This window comes from Anthonomus grandis, chromosome 12, assembly GCF_022605725.1.
Source record: "Anthonomus grandis grandis chromosome 12, icAntGran1.3, whole genome shotgun sequence".
Lineage (NCBI taxonomy): Eukaryota > Metazoa > Arthropoda > Insecta > Coleoptera > Curculionidae > Anthonomus > Anthonomus grandis.
Genome location: NC_065557.1, coordinates 8,749,814 through 8,767,899, shown reverse-complemented (window position 1 = coordinate 8,767,899; position 18,086 = coordinate 8,749,814). Strand labels below are relative to the sequence as shown.

Below are 18,086 nucleotides of genomic sequence, written 5' to 3'. Positions count from 1 at the left end.
GTTTTGAACTGCGATATTCAGTCGATGTTCGGATATTGGTGGCGAATACCACGTCCCGTCTTTAATTCGTATAAAATTAGATAAAACACAAACACATTTTATTATATTTATAATATTAGAGATTTTTGTACACCTTATGGGGGTTAGCAACACTTGAAATTTTTGAGTTACCATGCCAAAACTACATTCTATGGTTTTTCATCCCCTGCTCAACCTATAGTTAAATATACCTTTCTTATTATCCAGTGTTTTTATAGGGAATGGTCTCATTAAATATCGTTTGAAGGGAAACGCGTTATCTCCTACGAAGAAATATGGTACTTTTTCCTGGCTCTCATCATGTGGCAAACAAGCACTAGCGGGTAGATTTAGACCATTTCTTTCCAAACACTGACCTAAATTTGATGCACGAAAAATTCCTCCATCATTATTTCTGCCTGCATAGCCAGTTTCTATCATTGTGAATAAGCCATCTGCATCACAAACCGCAAGTAAAACAATTGAATGGTAGTGTTTGTAGTTGTAATTTGTTGATCCAGAGTTGGGAATGTTTTGTATTCTAACGTGCTTGCCATCAATTGCTCCTAAGCAGTTAGGTAAGTTCCATAATTCGTAAAAGCGATTTGCTATTTCCTTCCACTTTTCGTTAGAGGGAATTTTCATATAAACATTGTGAAGGCTGTTCCAAATAGCTAATGTTGTTTCATTTACTATATACGTAACTCCTCTTGCAAAATATAAGGCCAGAGCAGAATAAGTGCATCCCGTAGCAAGATACCTAGAATTAATAAGAAATAATCAAACATATAACTTTTGTATTTCTACAAATCAATTTGTTTTTATTTTGTTTCATTTCAAGAGTGTAAGGAAAAATAGCGCAACATCAGATCTTCATTTCTTCAAAGTATGAAGACCCCTCTAAGTGGTTCTAAACCAAAAAAACCGTATTACCTCAAGGATTATTTTCAATTTATACTGCCTTATGTAAAAGCAGTAAATACTTCCGAAAATAATGGCAATGTCCCAGAACCTATTCCTGATGAAGACAGTAGTTGTGAAAATCTAGCAACAGAAGACTCACCTTCAAATGAAAATTTTAATGAAAATTCTCGGAATGACGACTTTAATTTAACAGAAGAAACAAATCGACCTGCATCATTAGCAAAACAGAAAACAATACAACATTTATCAGCGACGCCAGCATCTACCTCAATGAGTACCGTTCGATGTCGTAAACGTTACAACACAGAAGGTGAGCAAACATTTGTCAACTACTTAAAAGCAAAAACAAGAAAGGTTCAAGATGTGAAGAACTCTGAAAATAAAGAAAAAATCAGCCACATGCATCACTTCTTACTAAGCATGCTACCTGACCTGGAAAGTATGACAGAAGAACAACAAAGGAAATTTAAAATCAAAGTAATGATCCTTGTTGATGAAATAAAATCGCAAAATGTTCAACCTACATTCAATCCATCCTCCTCATCTTTATTCGAAAGACCATCTACCAGCCACTCTGTACTAACACCTTTAGTGTCTCCTGATCGACCGATTCACTCTCCAGAAGATTATTATTACAATGAAATTCCGACAGCGCAATCAGGGTCAGGCGTAGCACCAAATGTTTGTTTACTCTTTTTTCCCGAATTTCAATATAGATGTTATATCCGATCAGTGATATAACATAGATAATGTAGAGTAGTGTGTTTTGTTTTATTCATAGTACTTACCTCAAAGTTATTAAAATCCTTTCTCCAGCACTTACACGTTCTCTCATGTTCGTATTTTGTCTACGAATAATTGGACTAATAAGTTGTTCAAGTTCTTGGAATGAAATTCTGTACATTGACTGAAATTTTCCATCATTTAAAGTTAATTCTTGAGCGGCAACAAATAACCTACAGTTAATGTTTCTTTCAATGTATGGATGCACCCAACCCAACCCAACCCAACCCAATATTTTCTTTTTTTTTCTCTGTTGTAATCTCTTAAAATACATATATAACACAATGTCCTCTTCATCACTAGATGACGACATATTCACTACACTGCTGTGGAATATGTTGCCTCATGTAAATAGATAATGCGGCAGAGCGTCGTTACGGTAATTGCTGCGCCGCTACCAGGTGTGAAAGCAGCCTCCTTTATTCAGTATAGTTGTATAGTTAAGTATTCTCGTTTTAACTGCCTCTAAATCTTTGATATTTATGGTTCCCAAAAGCAAAAATGTTCATAACCCTAACACATTAAATATTCTATACTCTAGTTTTGTTAGATCCAAATTGGAGTATGGCTGTCTCATTTGACATCCAATTTACCGGGTCGATATTATAAGTCAGGAGTCTTCAGTTTCTGCAACGCAAATGTTTAAAATATTTAGCTTTTAAGAAGGATGGTATTTCTCCTGCTAGAGGACTAGACACAATGATGAATTTTTATTAGATAGGTTTGGAATGGTATCCTTGCAAACCAGAAGGCATAGATTAGGAATTACCTTTTTATTCAAACTCTTAAATACTAAAATCGAATGTACCGAATTACTAAATCAAATTAGGTACATAATTTTCAGGTTAAACGCAAGATGTAACTTTTTATTGTCAACGTCCTAGAACTAATATGCTAACTAGAGCGCCAATAAATTATATCTGTTATTTGTTTAATACTTATTGTACACATTGTGATATTTTCAATGATTCTTTGAAACCAATAATTAGCAAGGTTAATTGATTAATTACTGTCTCTCTATTGTTTACTTATTTAATAGTTTAGGTAAGAGTTATGATGTATTATATAATTTTGTTAAACTGTTTTTCATTTCTTTTTTCTCTTTTGGTTTTTTTTGTTATTTTTATGAACTTTATATTTGTATTTCCTGTAATTGGTTGACTTACCTGATGAAAATATATGACTATTTATTATTTATTATTAACTTTACATTAAAATCATTGTTAGGCTCTTTTGGAATAATAAATTACCTCAGAGTAGGTACTCCAAATAATCATTTCTCAACTAGATTTGTTGCGAATAATATGATTACCGCTGCTCAAGTATTTTATACCTCTGTACAGAAAAGTCTGCTCTTCGTTGCTCCAAAAATGTATAAAATTTTACCACCTCAGTTCACAAACAAATCGTTTTTTAAAATAAAGAAACCTGCACTTATTGACTGAATTATTAATATGAAAACAAGCAACATTTTTTAATCTTGTGGAAACCATATAATGAAGGAAAGGAACGGAAAAAGTAATGTAAAGATATAATAATATGTTTCTTTTATTTGTTATTTGGTTGTCGGTACTCCTCTACTGTAACAATAAAACATTTTTAGACTGGGCTTTTGAATAAGTACACACACAAAATTATTTGTTTACTGTGTAATTAAATGGGGTTTGTAAACAATTAGGATTTTTTTTTAATAAACCTATTTTTGTTTTGTTTTGTTTTTTTGTTTAAAACATTGTAATTTGTTGAATAAATAAAGTTTTTTATATTATCATTGTTAATATTATCTAGCATTAAAGACCAACGGATATGCTCAATATCCCAGAGTAGAGCCGGGTTCTCCAAGCTCTGGAAAACGAAAAGAAGAGGTCTTGTAGAAAAGACCAAACTAGGCACCAAAACAATAAAGGTTCCGATTAAACAGGTCACAGATGTAAATAGCTCCGCACGTGCGGGGTTCAGGTTTTCCGAACTTCAACTGGTTAACGGAGGTAAGAATCTTGCTGGGTAAGTGGTTTAGTGGATTTAAACCACTCACCCAGCATCTAGTATTCACTTAAATACTCGATAAGTTCCACTCTACCCAGCAGGGTAGACTATGTAAAAGACCATTTCATTCGTAACGTAAAAGTGCATTCCATTCTCTCATCTAAAAAAAAATTAAATTAAAGATCATTTAATTTTGGCCAATAAAATATCAATAGTTTACCACTGCCTATTATGTCTGTAGCTAACTTCACACGAAACTTGTAGGGAAATGTGTTCCTGACTCAGTGTTGCCAGACGTACCATAATTATGGAATTGTACCATAATTTTGCAACATTTTTTGCTTGCTCCATAATTTGTACCATAATCAGAAATGTACCATAGTTGTACCATAATTTTGTTTTTTTTTTTGGGTTTTATAAATTTCTATGATTATTTTTTATATTAATGTGATATGAACAATTTCGCAGTAAAATGCGAAATGTACATGAAAAATCCCATTAAACACAAAACTACATTAAGACACAACCCTTCTAAACGTCAACAGTCCGTCATTTGTTTTTATTATTTGAGGTTAAGTTGTTTTGTTATTATTTTTGTTTGCTTTTGGCTGTTGGGGGTGAAATAGAACTAAAGAATAAAGCTTCAATAATTATTATAAGATCCACCTCCAACTCCGGCTTAAAACAAAAACACAAATATTTCTGATTCTGAATCCGAAGATGAAAATAGTGAACGAAACTTAAAACAAGTTAAGTTTGGAAGTAAAAATAGACGAGCAAATAGACCCCAAAGCTATCGAAAGGATTGGGAATTAGATAAGTCGTTTCAGGGTTGGTTAACATTACAAATACAAATATTACAATATACAAATATGTATATGTATTTGTGTTAATGTTTATCTATTTTTCTTTTTTGAATTTGAGTGCAATGTTTTGTTCATTTTTCAATAAATTACTATCTTTGTTAAAAAAGTATTTTATTTCTACTAGAAATCGTTCTTTTAATTAAAAGAAATGATTAGAATAGGAAATTTGATTAAATTCATAATCCATTATCAACAAAATGTAACACATTTTATAAGTTTGGCGACGGCGCGACTGTGACGTGACGTGATACATAGGAAAAGGTTGTGTACTGACAGAATTGTATGATTGTACCATAATTTTGTACAAAATTCCATAATTATGGCCAGAATGTACCATAATTCTCACCCAATCATCTGGCAACACTGTCCTGACTACATAACCTCACTTTTTAATTTCTAACATCGGGAGTTACATGGTTTTTTAATAATATATTTTTACTTTTTTTAAATGTAACATTGCCAAAAACCATCATAGAATAACTAATTCGAACCTTAAAAATGCCACTAACCACAACTCAGCTCGAAGAATCGTTTTCTAGCAGCGAAGAGAGCATCAAAAGACTGCTTACTAGCATCCTCAACTTAAACATTCAGCAAGAAACCAGCGAAAAATGCATCACTAATGTAATAAATAAACTCCTATCTACCGCAAAAAATCGTAAACAAGGTCTCGAGTATTTAAACCTGCTGATACACAGTTGCAGTGCCTCCGCTATCAGTGAATATGCCCTCAGTTGGGTTAATCATTGCATTATTAAGTTTCCCGATGACATCTTGAGAGAGTTGAAACTGAAGACCTTGAGTAAAATTATTGAGGCATCACACAATGAGTCTGATTTTAACAAGAAGTTTGTTGCCGAGCACATTTCAAAAGTATTGGACAATTGTCTGACCACCTCCTCTATAAATTCTTTTGAGTGCAAAGCAGCTTTGGAATTGATGGTAATCTGTATGGAATATTATCCGAGTTGGTTTGGACCACATAGGCAAAAAATCGAGGGATTTATCACTGTTCACTTTGATAGTAGAGATCCTCAACTCGTTCAGGTTGCCTCATTAGCTTTTCATCATTTACAGCAGGTAAAATTACCATTTTTGTTATGTACTAGTACTTTTTATAAAATATCTGTATCTAATACTAGATGAAATTAAAAAGAGCACCTTTCATGTATTGATAAAAAATAATTCCAATGATTGGGGCTGTATATAAATGTAGATGTTAATAGACACTTTAAATACTTAATTTCATTATAAGATTTTATTTAAATTTAACAAGTTTACACACACAGACAATTTATATAATACATTAAAGGTGTTTAACCTAGATAAATTATTAAATCTAGAACAAGGTAAATATATGTATAAAATTGTAGACAAAAAACAATTACAAGCATTGTATTTACAAATAATGTATGCTCATATTACACTAGTCTCACCTCAAAAATATGAGGTCAAATAAACCCCTTCGACAAAGTCCATCCTTTCCTGCTACAGACCTTATAAAAGAGTGTCAGAAAATTAGGTTATTTATATGAAGAGTTTTTATCAGAGTAATATCTTATATAGAAAAAAGAAAACAAAAAAAGCAATAGTAATGAAATTAAAAAATATATAAAAGAGTTGAATATCTTTATTTTTATTTTTTTTGTGGTAATTTGGATATTGTTACTTTCATATAGTAGATTTAATATGTAGAAACTTTATAATTTGGAACAAAAGATAATGTATAATTTTTTATTTATTTTTGTATCTTTTGGATGTTTTCTTTGGATTTGTTTAGTATTTTTATTACTATTATGTATTTAATGCCTATTTAAGCTTACTTAATGTTTATATTAATGGTATAAGTTTATATGTTTGCATAAAAAACATTGTCAATAGATTAAAACCATACATACAAAGAAAGAAGGTTACAGAGCACAATATCAAAATGGACCTGATAGCTCATGAATTCCTCAATTGAATCAAAGCATTTTTCTATAAGAAATTGTTTTATTTTATACTTAAAAGAATTTAGAGGAATATTTCTAATACTATGTGGCAAATTATTAAAAAATGTAGGAGCATAACGGCTGCATTCCAGGAGGTTTGTAAGAGCACAAAATCAATTTGCATATTAAGGCATTGATGAGTATTGTGATCATGGGTCTCCTGAACTGAGGTATAGCCAGAGAGGTTCTTTCAAAGATACAGGAGAGCCTCAAGGATGTGTTGGAAGTGGCAAGATCTTTAGACTTTTGAAGAAAGGCTTAGCATTATTATGGTATTTAATTCCAGCTATAATCCTAATTGCTCTTCTCGGCAAAGGTTTTTTTTTCAAAGGCCTTTCAATGTTTTAAGCACCCAATGTCCCCAGGCCAGTAGCCCATACATGCATACAGAATGGAAAAGTCTATAATATGCAATTTTTAATGTTTCCATATCAACTATTTTCAATATATTAAAAAGATCGTATGTTGCCCAGCTAACATGGCATTCAAAGGTCAACCAGAGTTACTCCCAAGAACTTGATTTTTTTAGTGTTTTCTGGGATGTGAGTTTTTTTTTTGGAGAACATCATCGTTTTAGTCTTATTAAAGTTATTATTCATTTATTTCTTTGATCTGTCTGCCTTCCAACTGGTATCCAAGCAAGAGCAAAGAATATCGTGTGATATGCAGTCAAAGGCCTTGGGGAGATCATTGAAAATTAGGACTACAATCTGCCCCTCCTCAAAGCACTCAACTATGCAGTCACAAATGCTGGTACCAGTGTGCAAAACCCTGATTAAAGGGGTCAATAAATTATTTTATTTAAAAAAAATAAGGCTGCAGGAAACATTTGTATTTACACTGTAGGAAAGTGTAGGAAAAGAAACTAGTCTAGTTTAGCTTAGTACTTAATATTAGTTGAGTAATTTCTTATTCTATATATGACTGTTGATTTGCTAGCATTACATGATAAATTTGGAAAAGACTTTTAGATATCCAGGATGTTATTTTCTTAAAAAAAATATAATTTTTTATTTTAGACTGGAGGAGCTGGTACAAATGGTATAAACCACAGACAAAATTTCACCAAGTCATTTCACAAGCTGTGCAAAACCTTACATAATCTCTATGACAAATTTTTCGAGAGAGAAAGAGAATTATTTCAAGTTGATACTCCTGATTGTGAATCGTTTGATTTCCAGGATGATCCTGGTTGGAATTCCCTAAAAGTTCTTGATGTCACTGCTCAAAGAATCAAGAATGTTTTTAAGTTTTTGGAAACGATGATAAGGTAAAAGGTTTTGTAAATTCGTAGGGTTTTTATTATTTTACAATTTTTTAGAATTAAATATCCTGTTGCTAAAGAAACAAATCCAAAATATCTCCTGGATGTGATAACAAGAGCAACATCGCTTCATAAGTGTATTTCTGGAAATTCTCAACAAACCCTGGCAACTTACCAGTTTTCATTATTGCTTCTAGAATTACAGGCCTATTCACTTAAACTCCTAAGACTTACTATAATTTGGTAAAAATACATTTAATCACACATGGCTTTCAATAAATATAACATTTTACAGGTACCAGTCAATTTGCTTGCCATTTTCCTATATTATTTCCAAGACTATTGTAGAAAGTATTCAGAGGAGCCACAATTGTGATTGCTATAAAATTGATTGGTAAGATATCTTAGGGAATGTCAATGTCTCATAATATTTTTTTTTTTTAAATAGTTTGTATCAAGAAGCTGCTTATAAATGTTTCTCAGAGTGGATGGCAGTGTCAAAAAGCTCTCTACATCCCCAATTTCAAGCTCAATTATTGGAATGTATTTTAACGGATATAACCCCAATTAAATCTCAAGTAACTCTGGCCATTTCTCAGGCAATCACTGGTAAAAAGTCTCAAAAAGCAAAGAGGAAAGCTATGGCCAACAGGATTATTAATAGTGGCCAGAGTAGTAAAAATGAGTAAGAAAACTTTGTTTTTTAACTCTGTTTAGTAGTGTCAGGTTTGGGAAATATTACATAAATTTTTGTTCAATTAAGTCATGATTTTTAATTATCTTATTTTTATTTATGTATTGAATATTGCACAAAAACATAATTTTAAATACTAGTGGTTAAAACTATGAATGAGCAAGACATTAACATTAGCACAAGTAAAATTAGGGAAAATAGTATTTACGTAATTTTATTATTGGTTTATTAACCTTTAGGTCTTCAAACATATTTGAAAAATCTGTTGAAATATCCACTTGCAAATTTGCACTTACCGCCTTAAGAAATTTCCTAGAATGCACCAATCTGAACATCAAAACAGATCTTATTAAGGTAAACTTTGTATCCAAATCTCTGGAGGAGTTATTTAAACATTTAATAAACTTTTAAGGATCTTTATAAGTCGGTTTTCAACTCCCTTATAAGCATCCAAACGGGCAGAACTCAACATCCCTACACAGACCAACAATGTCAAGCAAAACTATATGAAGTCCTTGTGGCTCTTTATGACCAAACGAGTGTTGCAGCATTACCACCCCTGCAAACTACCATAGATATCCTAAATAGGGGCCTAAATGGTAAAAATGTTTTAATAAGGGATACATGTCAAAGGGGTTTGAGGTTGATTGAGAGTATTTGTCAACCAGTTTTTCCCTCATTGTGTCTTGGAGTTGAAAGGGAGGAAAATGAGGAGAAATCTGGAGGCGTTGAAAAAGAATTTATTGTTTTGGAAGAGATTCCTGACGATGCGGAGAAGAATAGTGTCGATTTTGGTAAAATTCATCAATCAATCATCCATCTTCTATGTTAATGAAGATCTTTTTAGATGCCTCCACTATTGATTTAAATGATGAGAGTAGTGAGCAACCGGGATGTTCGTACAGAGTGAATTTACCTGAAACTGATCAGTCTTCCATGGGGGATAGGCAAAGTGAAAAAGGTAATTTTTGCTATATATTTTAATATATTCTAGTAATTTTATTTAGATTGTCGTCTGGGAGATTATGAGTTTGAAGAATTGGGCTCGGTGACTTCGAGTAAGCGCGGCGATGATGTTGAATTTGATGGACGTGTTTTTGTTACAACACCTGATGCAGATGTTGAAAGTGTTAATAGAAATTTAAATGGCTCAGGAGGTGTTATACATGAGGTTTCTTTGGAGACAATAGATGAAGAGGAGGTGGAGGAGTCACATGAGGTTGAGAAAAATGAGGTAAAAAGATCTTTTTGTTTTCCTTGAAAAATATTGACAAGTGTTATGCTAAATGTGAAATTTTTTTTAATTTACAGAAAGCAATATTTTACAATAAAATTTAGCATCTTAAAACATACGAAGGTATAATAATTTTCGTATATTGTGCCCATAAAGCAGGAATAAAACGTTCCTATTAAGTCAAAGTAGCGTATCTCAAAAATGAAAAGTTTATAATATGTAAAACCTAGTAATGGTTTTACATTTTTTTTCAGTCTGCTTGTAACGAAAATAAATCTTTGCGTACTTGACGATTTAAAATACAACGAAGTGGCGGATTTCCACTTTAGTTTCTTTGTCATATACCGTAAACCGGGGTGACTTTTCCACTCCCGTGGGGACTTTGCTCCATTTAAAAAAAAAGTTTATTTTAATTCCCGCCCAAAAACGTGTAAATATAACGCACCCAAACCGCGAGTGTATTCAACATTACAAATTTGGCTATACGGAGCGCGCTGCGCACGTCGATACCTTCAGTAACGTTCAGTCAACTGCAGAGGGAAGATACGCTTAATATTTTGTTATAATTTAACTTAAAAAAAAATTTCTGTGTATTTTGGTTTTTATTCTAGGTGTAACAAGTAAGTATGGCAAAGATATTGAATTACCTTGTGATTATTTTTTACCTAGTAGAACCATTTAATAGTCGTAAATAATTCTTGAAAAACGAATTTCGGTTTTACTGTCAATATTTCGCAGTATTGGGGGTTACTTTTCACCGGAGCAAAGCCACCTCAAACTACAAGTCTGGGGTTATTTTGCTCCGGCTAAAGTATTTCAAATAAATAATGAAGAAAGCTTCTGTTTGTTTTTTATCAAAAAAAAAAACTAAAAGTCGGCGTCATAAATTATTTTTTTTTTGTTTCAGCATGCCTAGGAAATATGAGAGAAAAGCTGGGGCCAGAAGGTATGCAGACTATACCAAAGAAACATTGGAAGAATGCTTGGCTGAAGTTAGATCAGGGGCACTATCACACAGAAAAGCAGAACAAAAGTAGAATATACCTAGAAGAACGATTTTAAATAAACTTAAGAAAAAACAGAAATAGAAAACCAGGTGGTCAACCTGTTTTTTCTTTACAAGAGGAAGAGGATTTTGTTGAGTGCATTATTGCTTTGGGAGACTTTGGTTTTCCAGTCGATACTCAAGAGCTGCGTCATATTATTAAGGATTATTACAGATGTGGGAGAAATGTGAAGATCTTCCAGAATAATTTACCCGGCAATGAATGGGCAAATTTGTTTATTGCAAGACATCACCATTTGTCTTTACGCTTTGCAATGTAAAGCGTGCAAAAGCGGCAGTAGATGAAACTGTTCTACGCAACTTTTTCAATAATTTGGCCAGTGAATTACGTGATATTCCTTCAACCAATATACGGAATTTTGATGAGACAAACCTTACGGACGATCCGGGGAAAAAAAGGGTCCTTGTCAAGAAAGGTTCCAAATACCCTGAATATATTCGAAATGCTTCGAAGACATCAATATCTGTCATGTTCGCAGGAAATGCTGCTGGAGAACTATTGCCACCATATGTGGTTTATCGAGCTACTAATATGTGGACTACATGGACAGAAAATGGGCCAAAAGGGTGTCGCTATAATGCTAGTTCTTCGGGTTGGTTTGATAGCAACAGATTTACTGACTGGCTCGAATTTCAAATGATGCCGAGATTGAAAAAATTAGAAGGAAAGACAGTGCTAATATGTGACATCCTTTCTTCTTATTTGACAGTTCATTCCCTTAGATTGTGTCGTCAAAATCAAGTAAGTTTAGTTTGTTTGCCGACAAATAGTACCCACCTAACACAGCCTTTGGATGTGGCATTTTTTCGTCCAATCAAAATAGCTTGGCGCAAAGTATTATCAGGCACTGAAGATGATATTAGAAACACAAACATTCAGAAACAAAATTTTCCTCCAAAATGATGAATATGATTGAGCCAACCATCAAAGATAACTTGCTTTTCGGCTTTCGCAAATGCGGAATATTTCCTTTAAATATTGAGGAGGTTTTAACCCGCATTCTTTCAACCTCACATAATAAAAGGATGATAGAATCTTTTCTTAAAATACTGGACACAAGAAGAACTTTGTGTACGATTACAAAAAATAGAATAAAATAGAAGAAGAAGAAGCAATAGAACAAGAAGATGGAGCAATAGATGAAGCCATGGAACAAGAAGATTTTATTACACAAGGCACCCAACAGAGAGAGGATATACTTCATTTTAATGACAATTCATCAGATGATATGGAAAGATGTGGAAATGGCCCTCAAAGCCAGACGAGCTTACTTATTCATGGTCTGATGTTCGGGGATCTATTAAACCCCCTAAACAAGTTACAAAAAGAGGCATCTTCTCTGTGCCTGAGCTCGCCTGCTGGTATCAATCTCAATCCAATCTATATCTCAATCCATACTTCAATATACTAGTATTCATACAATCCATACTCAATCCATACTTTAATTATTAACCTAATGCCTTACCTATTATACGTGTTTTCTTTCCTATTTTTAGAATCTATTTTTAATTTTTGTAGTTTTGCATTTATTTTTTAATTAAACTGCAATGAGTTATTCAAGTGTTAACATTTTTTGTAATATTTAAGAAACATTTGCATTTCCTTATATCAAAAACCTCAAACACTTTAATTTTTTTAAATTTTTACATCCCTCTTTTTACTCGCGGGGGAAAAGTAAATAAAACATAAGGTTAACTTTGCTCCAATGTATAAAATGTAAGAGTTTTGCCTACATATTTAGGGTGGGGCAAAATAACCCCGGGCTATGGGCGAGTTTGCTCCACTTTTCAAACTAAAAAAAAACAAGATATTCGATATTTCTACGCACAATTCTTCAAAATAGTAATTCTTTAAGATGTTTCTTGTATGTAGAATGCAACTAGAGTAAAGAAATTTCGTAATTTTGTAATAATTTTAGCAATTTTTAAATTTATCTTCAAAAATAGGAGCAAAGTCACCTCGTTTACGGTACTGTTTTAAAATCGAATTTTAAAATAAAAAGATAAATAGGCGAAATCTGACTTAATTTGACTATACGAGGTGGCCCAGGCCCTTTTATCTCTACTCTTTCCAATAGAAAGGGTTATATTGTGATACATCTTTTGAATATTTACATTTAATAGTTACTTACAATAGTTTCCGGACATTGCGAAGACTATCGGGTATAAATTTGATGATATTGATTAAAGATGCCGTTCCGCAAATATTCTGCTAATATTCAGACTGGGTGGCATAAATTTTCGATTTCAGATATCCCCACAAAAAAGAAATCAAGGCAAGATAAATCGGGTGTTCTCGCGGGCCATTCGATTTATATATAAATTCTATAACTATATGTTTCCTTGAAAAGAAAAGTATACAAGCTCAAGGATTTTTTTTTAAACTTTCTCATTCAACCTTTATATAATATTAAATCTAAGTAGTGTCTTGTTTGGTATTAGGGTTTTAAGGTTTAAATATTATTTGAGGGTTGGAAAAAGGGAGGTTCTAATAAAATGGCTACCCGCAAATTTTACTGCTTAAATATCAATTTTCTTGCATTTTATCGAAGCATATAGATAGTGAAAAAATTACACTTATTAATAGAAATTGTGAAAAATTTCCTATGATTAATTTGATTAAGATCCTTTCAGTAGGAAGAGATAATGTAGGAATAATGTTGGTTTGTAAAACAATTACTTAAAATCAAAAAGCTCATAACGTTTCTCCTTTAAATCAGATGAATAATCTAAACTACTGAAAAATATAGGGTATATTATATATTTTTGTACTGATTTTGTATTAGTATGTATTTAATGTATAACAATTTTTTTCAAACAAGAGACAAATTTTCTACAAACCTTTCCTTATCTTATATGCGGGTTATCTCATGCATTTTTTTTGCTACAAATTAAAAAAAAATTGAAAGACTCCATAGCCTAATTTACCCGGGAATGGCTAATTTAGACCTAGTAGTACCAAATTGTGGGTTTATTTTCTTTAGTCCCTAGTCTTTTACACCAAGCAATTTAAGATGATTTTAAGAATTTTGTTTAAAGAATTTAATGCTATAGCAATTAAAGTGACAACTGATTATCGAAAATTTATTACATTGTTTGTTTCTTATAATCTTGTATAAACACATTTTTTGATTATTCAATTCTACTAGAATTAAATAAATGTAAAAATCATATGAGTGGAGAGAAATATGGATGAGTGTATTGCACTTGTTGTTATTAGTTTTTTCAGAAACATTCTATTTATAATTTTATACAATTTGTTATGTTATAAATGCTTTGTATTTGCGTGCTAATTTTTAAAACAACTTTAACTTTTTATAACATTGTAAGACCTTGAAGTAGATTATTTCTACTCTAAAACTTGCAATGAACAAACAAGTTTTTCTTCTTTTTTTACGTTCAACTCTGTCCTGGGCTTATAATAATAATTCAATATTTTTAAAGGGCAAACAGATTAAGGCTTCCTGAGACGTTTTTTTTTTTTTTTTTTTTTTTTTTATTAATAAACTTTATTACTGAACTTAAAACAGTTTACACAAAACTGATAACAAGTCCTTCATTAGGAATATTTTAATATTTAAATTAAATAGTTAAGTATACAGGATAATATAAGCTTAGATAAACTATAAAAAAAATTAACACTTTCAATATTTATCCCTTTAACCCACAAATCAACCCCAAAACAAAAAATACCAAAACTATATAAATTTTCTCCAATATAAACCTTTAGTTTCAACAAAATACACAGCATTTAATTCCGCCAAATGTTTTTTTAGTTTTTTTATAAACACACTAGTTTTTTTTATATTCACAATAAATGGTGGAAGTTCGTTATAGCACCTTATTGACTGGCTAATTACACCGTTTCTCCGCTTGTCAGTCCTTGATCTTGTTAGATAAACACATTGTCTTGCCCTCGTTAAATAATTGTGAAAGTCACTACTCTTATTTAAAGTTACCTTAGTTTTAAGTTCATTATTTATAATTTTTTTTTATAACTTACATCGCTCCAAACTTATTATCTGTTCAACTTTTAAAAATTGGTATGTTTTATATAATTGAGCAGTAGGAAACAACCTAGGTAAATTATAAAGGTATTTTATAGCCCGATTTTGTAGTTTTTGAAGCTTCTTTACCAGAGTTTTCGTTGTTCATTCCCAAATAGTACCCATGTATTGCAAATGTGATTTAAACAACGCATTATACACCGCTCTTTTCATTTCATCAGACAAATAACTCGCACATTTTTTGATAGCACCACAAGCACTGTTTCTTCTGTACATGACAGAAGTAATTTTTGTAATTTAATTCTTCATCAATATACAGTCTAAGGTATTTGTGGCAGTCAACTTTTTTAATTAGATTATTGTTTATTTTAATGTCTATTTCACTTATTTTTTTATTTTTATTCCTAAACACCATATATACAGTTTTGTTTACATTTATTTGTAAATTATTTCTTAATAACCATTTGTGATATCTGGCTAGACACACATTTGTTTCCTTGACTAATGTTTTGAGACACTCACCGAGTTTTTTAATCCAAGGACATATCTTGGAGTTAAATTATCCAAGATAAAAAGCGTCTCTTTACGAAGTTTATCTACAAATTTGTTAACGGTTGCCTTCAAGTTGTTAGCTTTCTTGGTGCGTTCCTTTAATTTCTTTATTGTTTCTTTACTTTATTTAGATTTTTTCTTGCATTTTTTTTGGTGGCTTTAGTAGAAAATGAGATAATTAGATCAAGGTGTTAGTTTTTTCTCAAAGTTTTCAGATTTTTAGTGTATTTTTTCACATAAGTCATATTGAAAGAACTCGTCCATTATCTCTAAAGAGACCTACGTTATCAGTCTCAAAATATCTTTTTAATTAATCAGGTAACATGTTTCGCTAATAAAGCATATACTTAGTACTGAGTAGTAGTAGTATAGTAAGTAGTAAGTACTTACATCTAGCTATAAGGTCTGATGATGCTTTATTAGCGAAACATGTTACCTGATTAATTAAAAAGATATTTTGAGACTGAGACTTAGAGTTTTCATTTTTTCTCTACATAAGTCCTATTCTGTAGTCAAAAAGAAAAACAATAATGTTTCAATATTTTTCTATTAAAGGCATTCAGAGCAGTTAGTCAAATACTCCGTTATAACTATTTTTTAATAAATAAAAAAATATCTCAATAACGATTTAATTTTTTTCTGTTAAGGGCATACAGGGTGTTTGGTCTAAAGACTCCCTTGGACCAAAATTTTGATGAAAAAAAAATCAGTAACGATTTAATATCTTATTTTTTATGGTATATAGGGTATCCAGTCAAAGAATTTCTTGATAGTAAATTTTTCAATTCAAAGACAGATCTTGAAGCTAAATTATTTTACATAAAAAGCGTCTTTACGGAGTTTATTTACAAATTTATTAATGGTTTGCCTTCTTGGTGCGTTTCTTTAATTTCTTTATTGTTTCTTTACTTTATTTAGATTTCTTTTTACCTTTTTTCGGCTGCTTTAGTGAAAAATTATACTACATCAAATCGTTAGTTTTTCCTCAAGTTTTTCAGATTCTTTTTTCAGGTAATATAATGAAATGATTTTTTTTTAATTTTTCTACATAACCTCTATTTTGCACTAAAAAATAAAAACAATAACGTTTCAATATTTTTCTATTAAGGGCATACCGGGTGTATAGTCAAAGACTCTCTTAGACGTACATTTTTGAATCCAAGGACAGAACTCGGAGCTAAAACATCCAACATAAAAAGCGTCTCTTTGTGAAGGAAATTTACACATTTATTAACCCTTTTCCTATAAAGTTGTCAGATTTCTTAGTTCCTTTAATTTCTTTTAATTTAAACCTACATCAACATGTTAGTTTTTTCATATAACCCCTGTCTTCTACTTCTAAATGATACAATCGCCAATAACTTTTAAATTACTAAGTTAAAATTACAAAAATAACTTACAAACTTACAACAACTTAAAATTACATTTTTTATTCCAAGGGCAGATCTTGAAGCTTTACAATCTAACATGAAAAATGTCTTTTAACGAAAATTATTTACACATTTATTAGCGGTTTTCCTTTAAAGTTGTCAAGTTTCTTGGACCTTTCTTTAGTGTTTTGCATTAAGATTTCTGACTAATTTTTTATTTGCAAGTTCCAACTTGAACTTGCAAATAAAAAAATACCTTAATAACGATTCAATATTTTCCTATTTTAATAGGGCATACATAGTGTCCAGTCAAAGTTTTCCTTAGACGTCAAGGACAGATCTTAGAGATAAAATATATGACAAAAAAAGCGTCTTTTGATTGGAATTTATTAATATTATGTTTATTTTTAGAGAGTTTTATGTGGAAAAATACAACAAAAAATAATTTGGAAATCTAAATAGAGCTTGAGAATAATAAAGAAATTAAAGAAACGCACTAAGAAAGCTAAACAGTTTAAAGGAAAACCGCTTATTAATTTGCAAATAAATTTCCTAAAGAGACGCTTTTTATGTTGGAGAGTTTATCTCTACCCTTAGATTCAAAAATTGACGTCTAAGGGAGTCTTTGAGTGGAACTCTTGAAAAGACACTCTTGCAATCTCAGGTTGAACTTTTATATGAAAAAATACTAGAAAAATAATTTTAAAATCTGAAACAATTTTTTATAAGATAATTCCATAATAATTTTTAGGATGCACATCGACAAGAAATGATGTATGCAATCATTAAAATCGCATTTTAAAAATTTAGTATGTACGGTGTAAACGTATTGAATATTTACGCGATTTTATCCTTCTTACACTAATTACTGCACATATTCTTTACAGAGCGAGACAATTCCTCAAGAATCTAAAACCGACGAACCTCCAATTGAACCCGATAGTTCCCAAATGGAATTAGAAATTATAACGATCGATGATGATGTTGATACTTTACCAGAACCAGAAGTTTCCGTTAGTACTGAAGAGAAAATGGAGAGTGAAACCATCAAAAGACCGAGAAACAACGAAGAGGAACCAACAGTTGACAGCAGTGGCCAAACGGACATTCCAAAACCTGATCAAGTCGAACCCGAATCACCTGAAGAAGTTGCTACGGAAGAACCGGATTCGAAAAAACAAAAAGTTGATGAAAGTGCCTCCCAAGTGGAAAAGGGTGAAAATGATCCAGACGATAGTTATTTGGAAGATGATTCGTTTGTCGATGAGGTAAAAGATTATTAAATGGAATATGTTGATGGTTTAATATAAATATTCCAAAAAAACTCAAAT

At 31.3% G+C, this 18,086-nt stretch overlaps 2 protein-coding genes across 2 annotated transcripts; one reads left to right on the top strand and one right to left on the bottom strand.

Annotated features, from left to right (window-relative positions):
* Positions 1-198: 198 nt before the first annotated feature.
* LOC126743303 (putative nuclease HARBI1) lies at positions 199-663 on the bottom strand. The gene has a single exon (XM_050450333.1). The coding sequence runs from the start codon at positions 661-663 to the stop codon at positions 199-201; it is 465 nt and encodes a 154-aa protein (XP_050306290.1).
* Positions 664-906: 243 nt separating this feature from the next.
* Positions 907-18,078, top strand: LOC126743302 (uncharacterized). Its single transcript, XM_050450332.1, has 12 exons — positions 907-1,604; positions 3,514-3,729; positions 5,060-5,657; positions 7,588-7,838; positions 7,890-8,075; positions 8,128-8,226; positions 8,281-8,517; positions 8,766-8,880; positions 8,939-9,320; positions 9,374-9,487; positions 9,534-9,760; positions 17,643-18,078. Exons 1-12 carry the CDS (start codon positions 907-909, stop codon positions 18,036-18,038), a joined length of 3,519 nt encoding a protein of 1,172 aa, XP_050306289.1. The 3' UTR covers positions 18,039-18,078.
* The last annotated feature ends 8 nt before the right edge of the window (positions 18,079-18,086 follow it).

Excerpts from the sequence above, each read along its gene's own strand:
- LOC126743303 (XM_050450333.1), bottom strand. The coding sequence starts at position 663 with ATGAAAATTCCCTCTAACGAAAAGTGGAAGGAAATAGCAAATCGCTTT.
- LOC126743302 (XM_050450332.1), top strand. The coding sequence starts at position 907 with ATGAAGACCCCTCTAAGTGGTTCTAAACCAAAAAAACCGTATTACCTC. Across the intron at positions 8,076-8,127 it reads CTAAGACTTACTATAATTTG|GTACCAGTCAATTTGCTTGC; the intron begins GTAAAAATACAT and ends AACATTTTACAG. Across the intron at positions 9,761-17,642 it reads ATGAGGTTGAGAAAAATGAG|AGCGAGACAATTCCTCAAGA; the intron begins GTAAAAAGATCT and ends TATTCTTTACAG.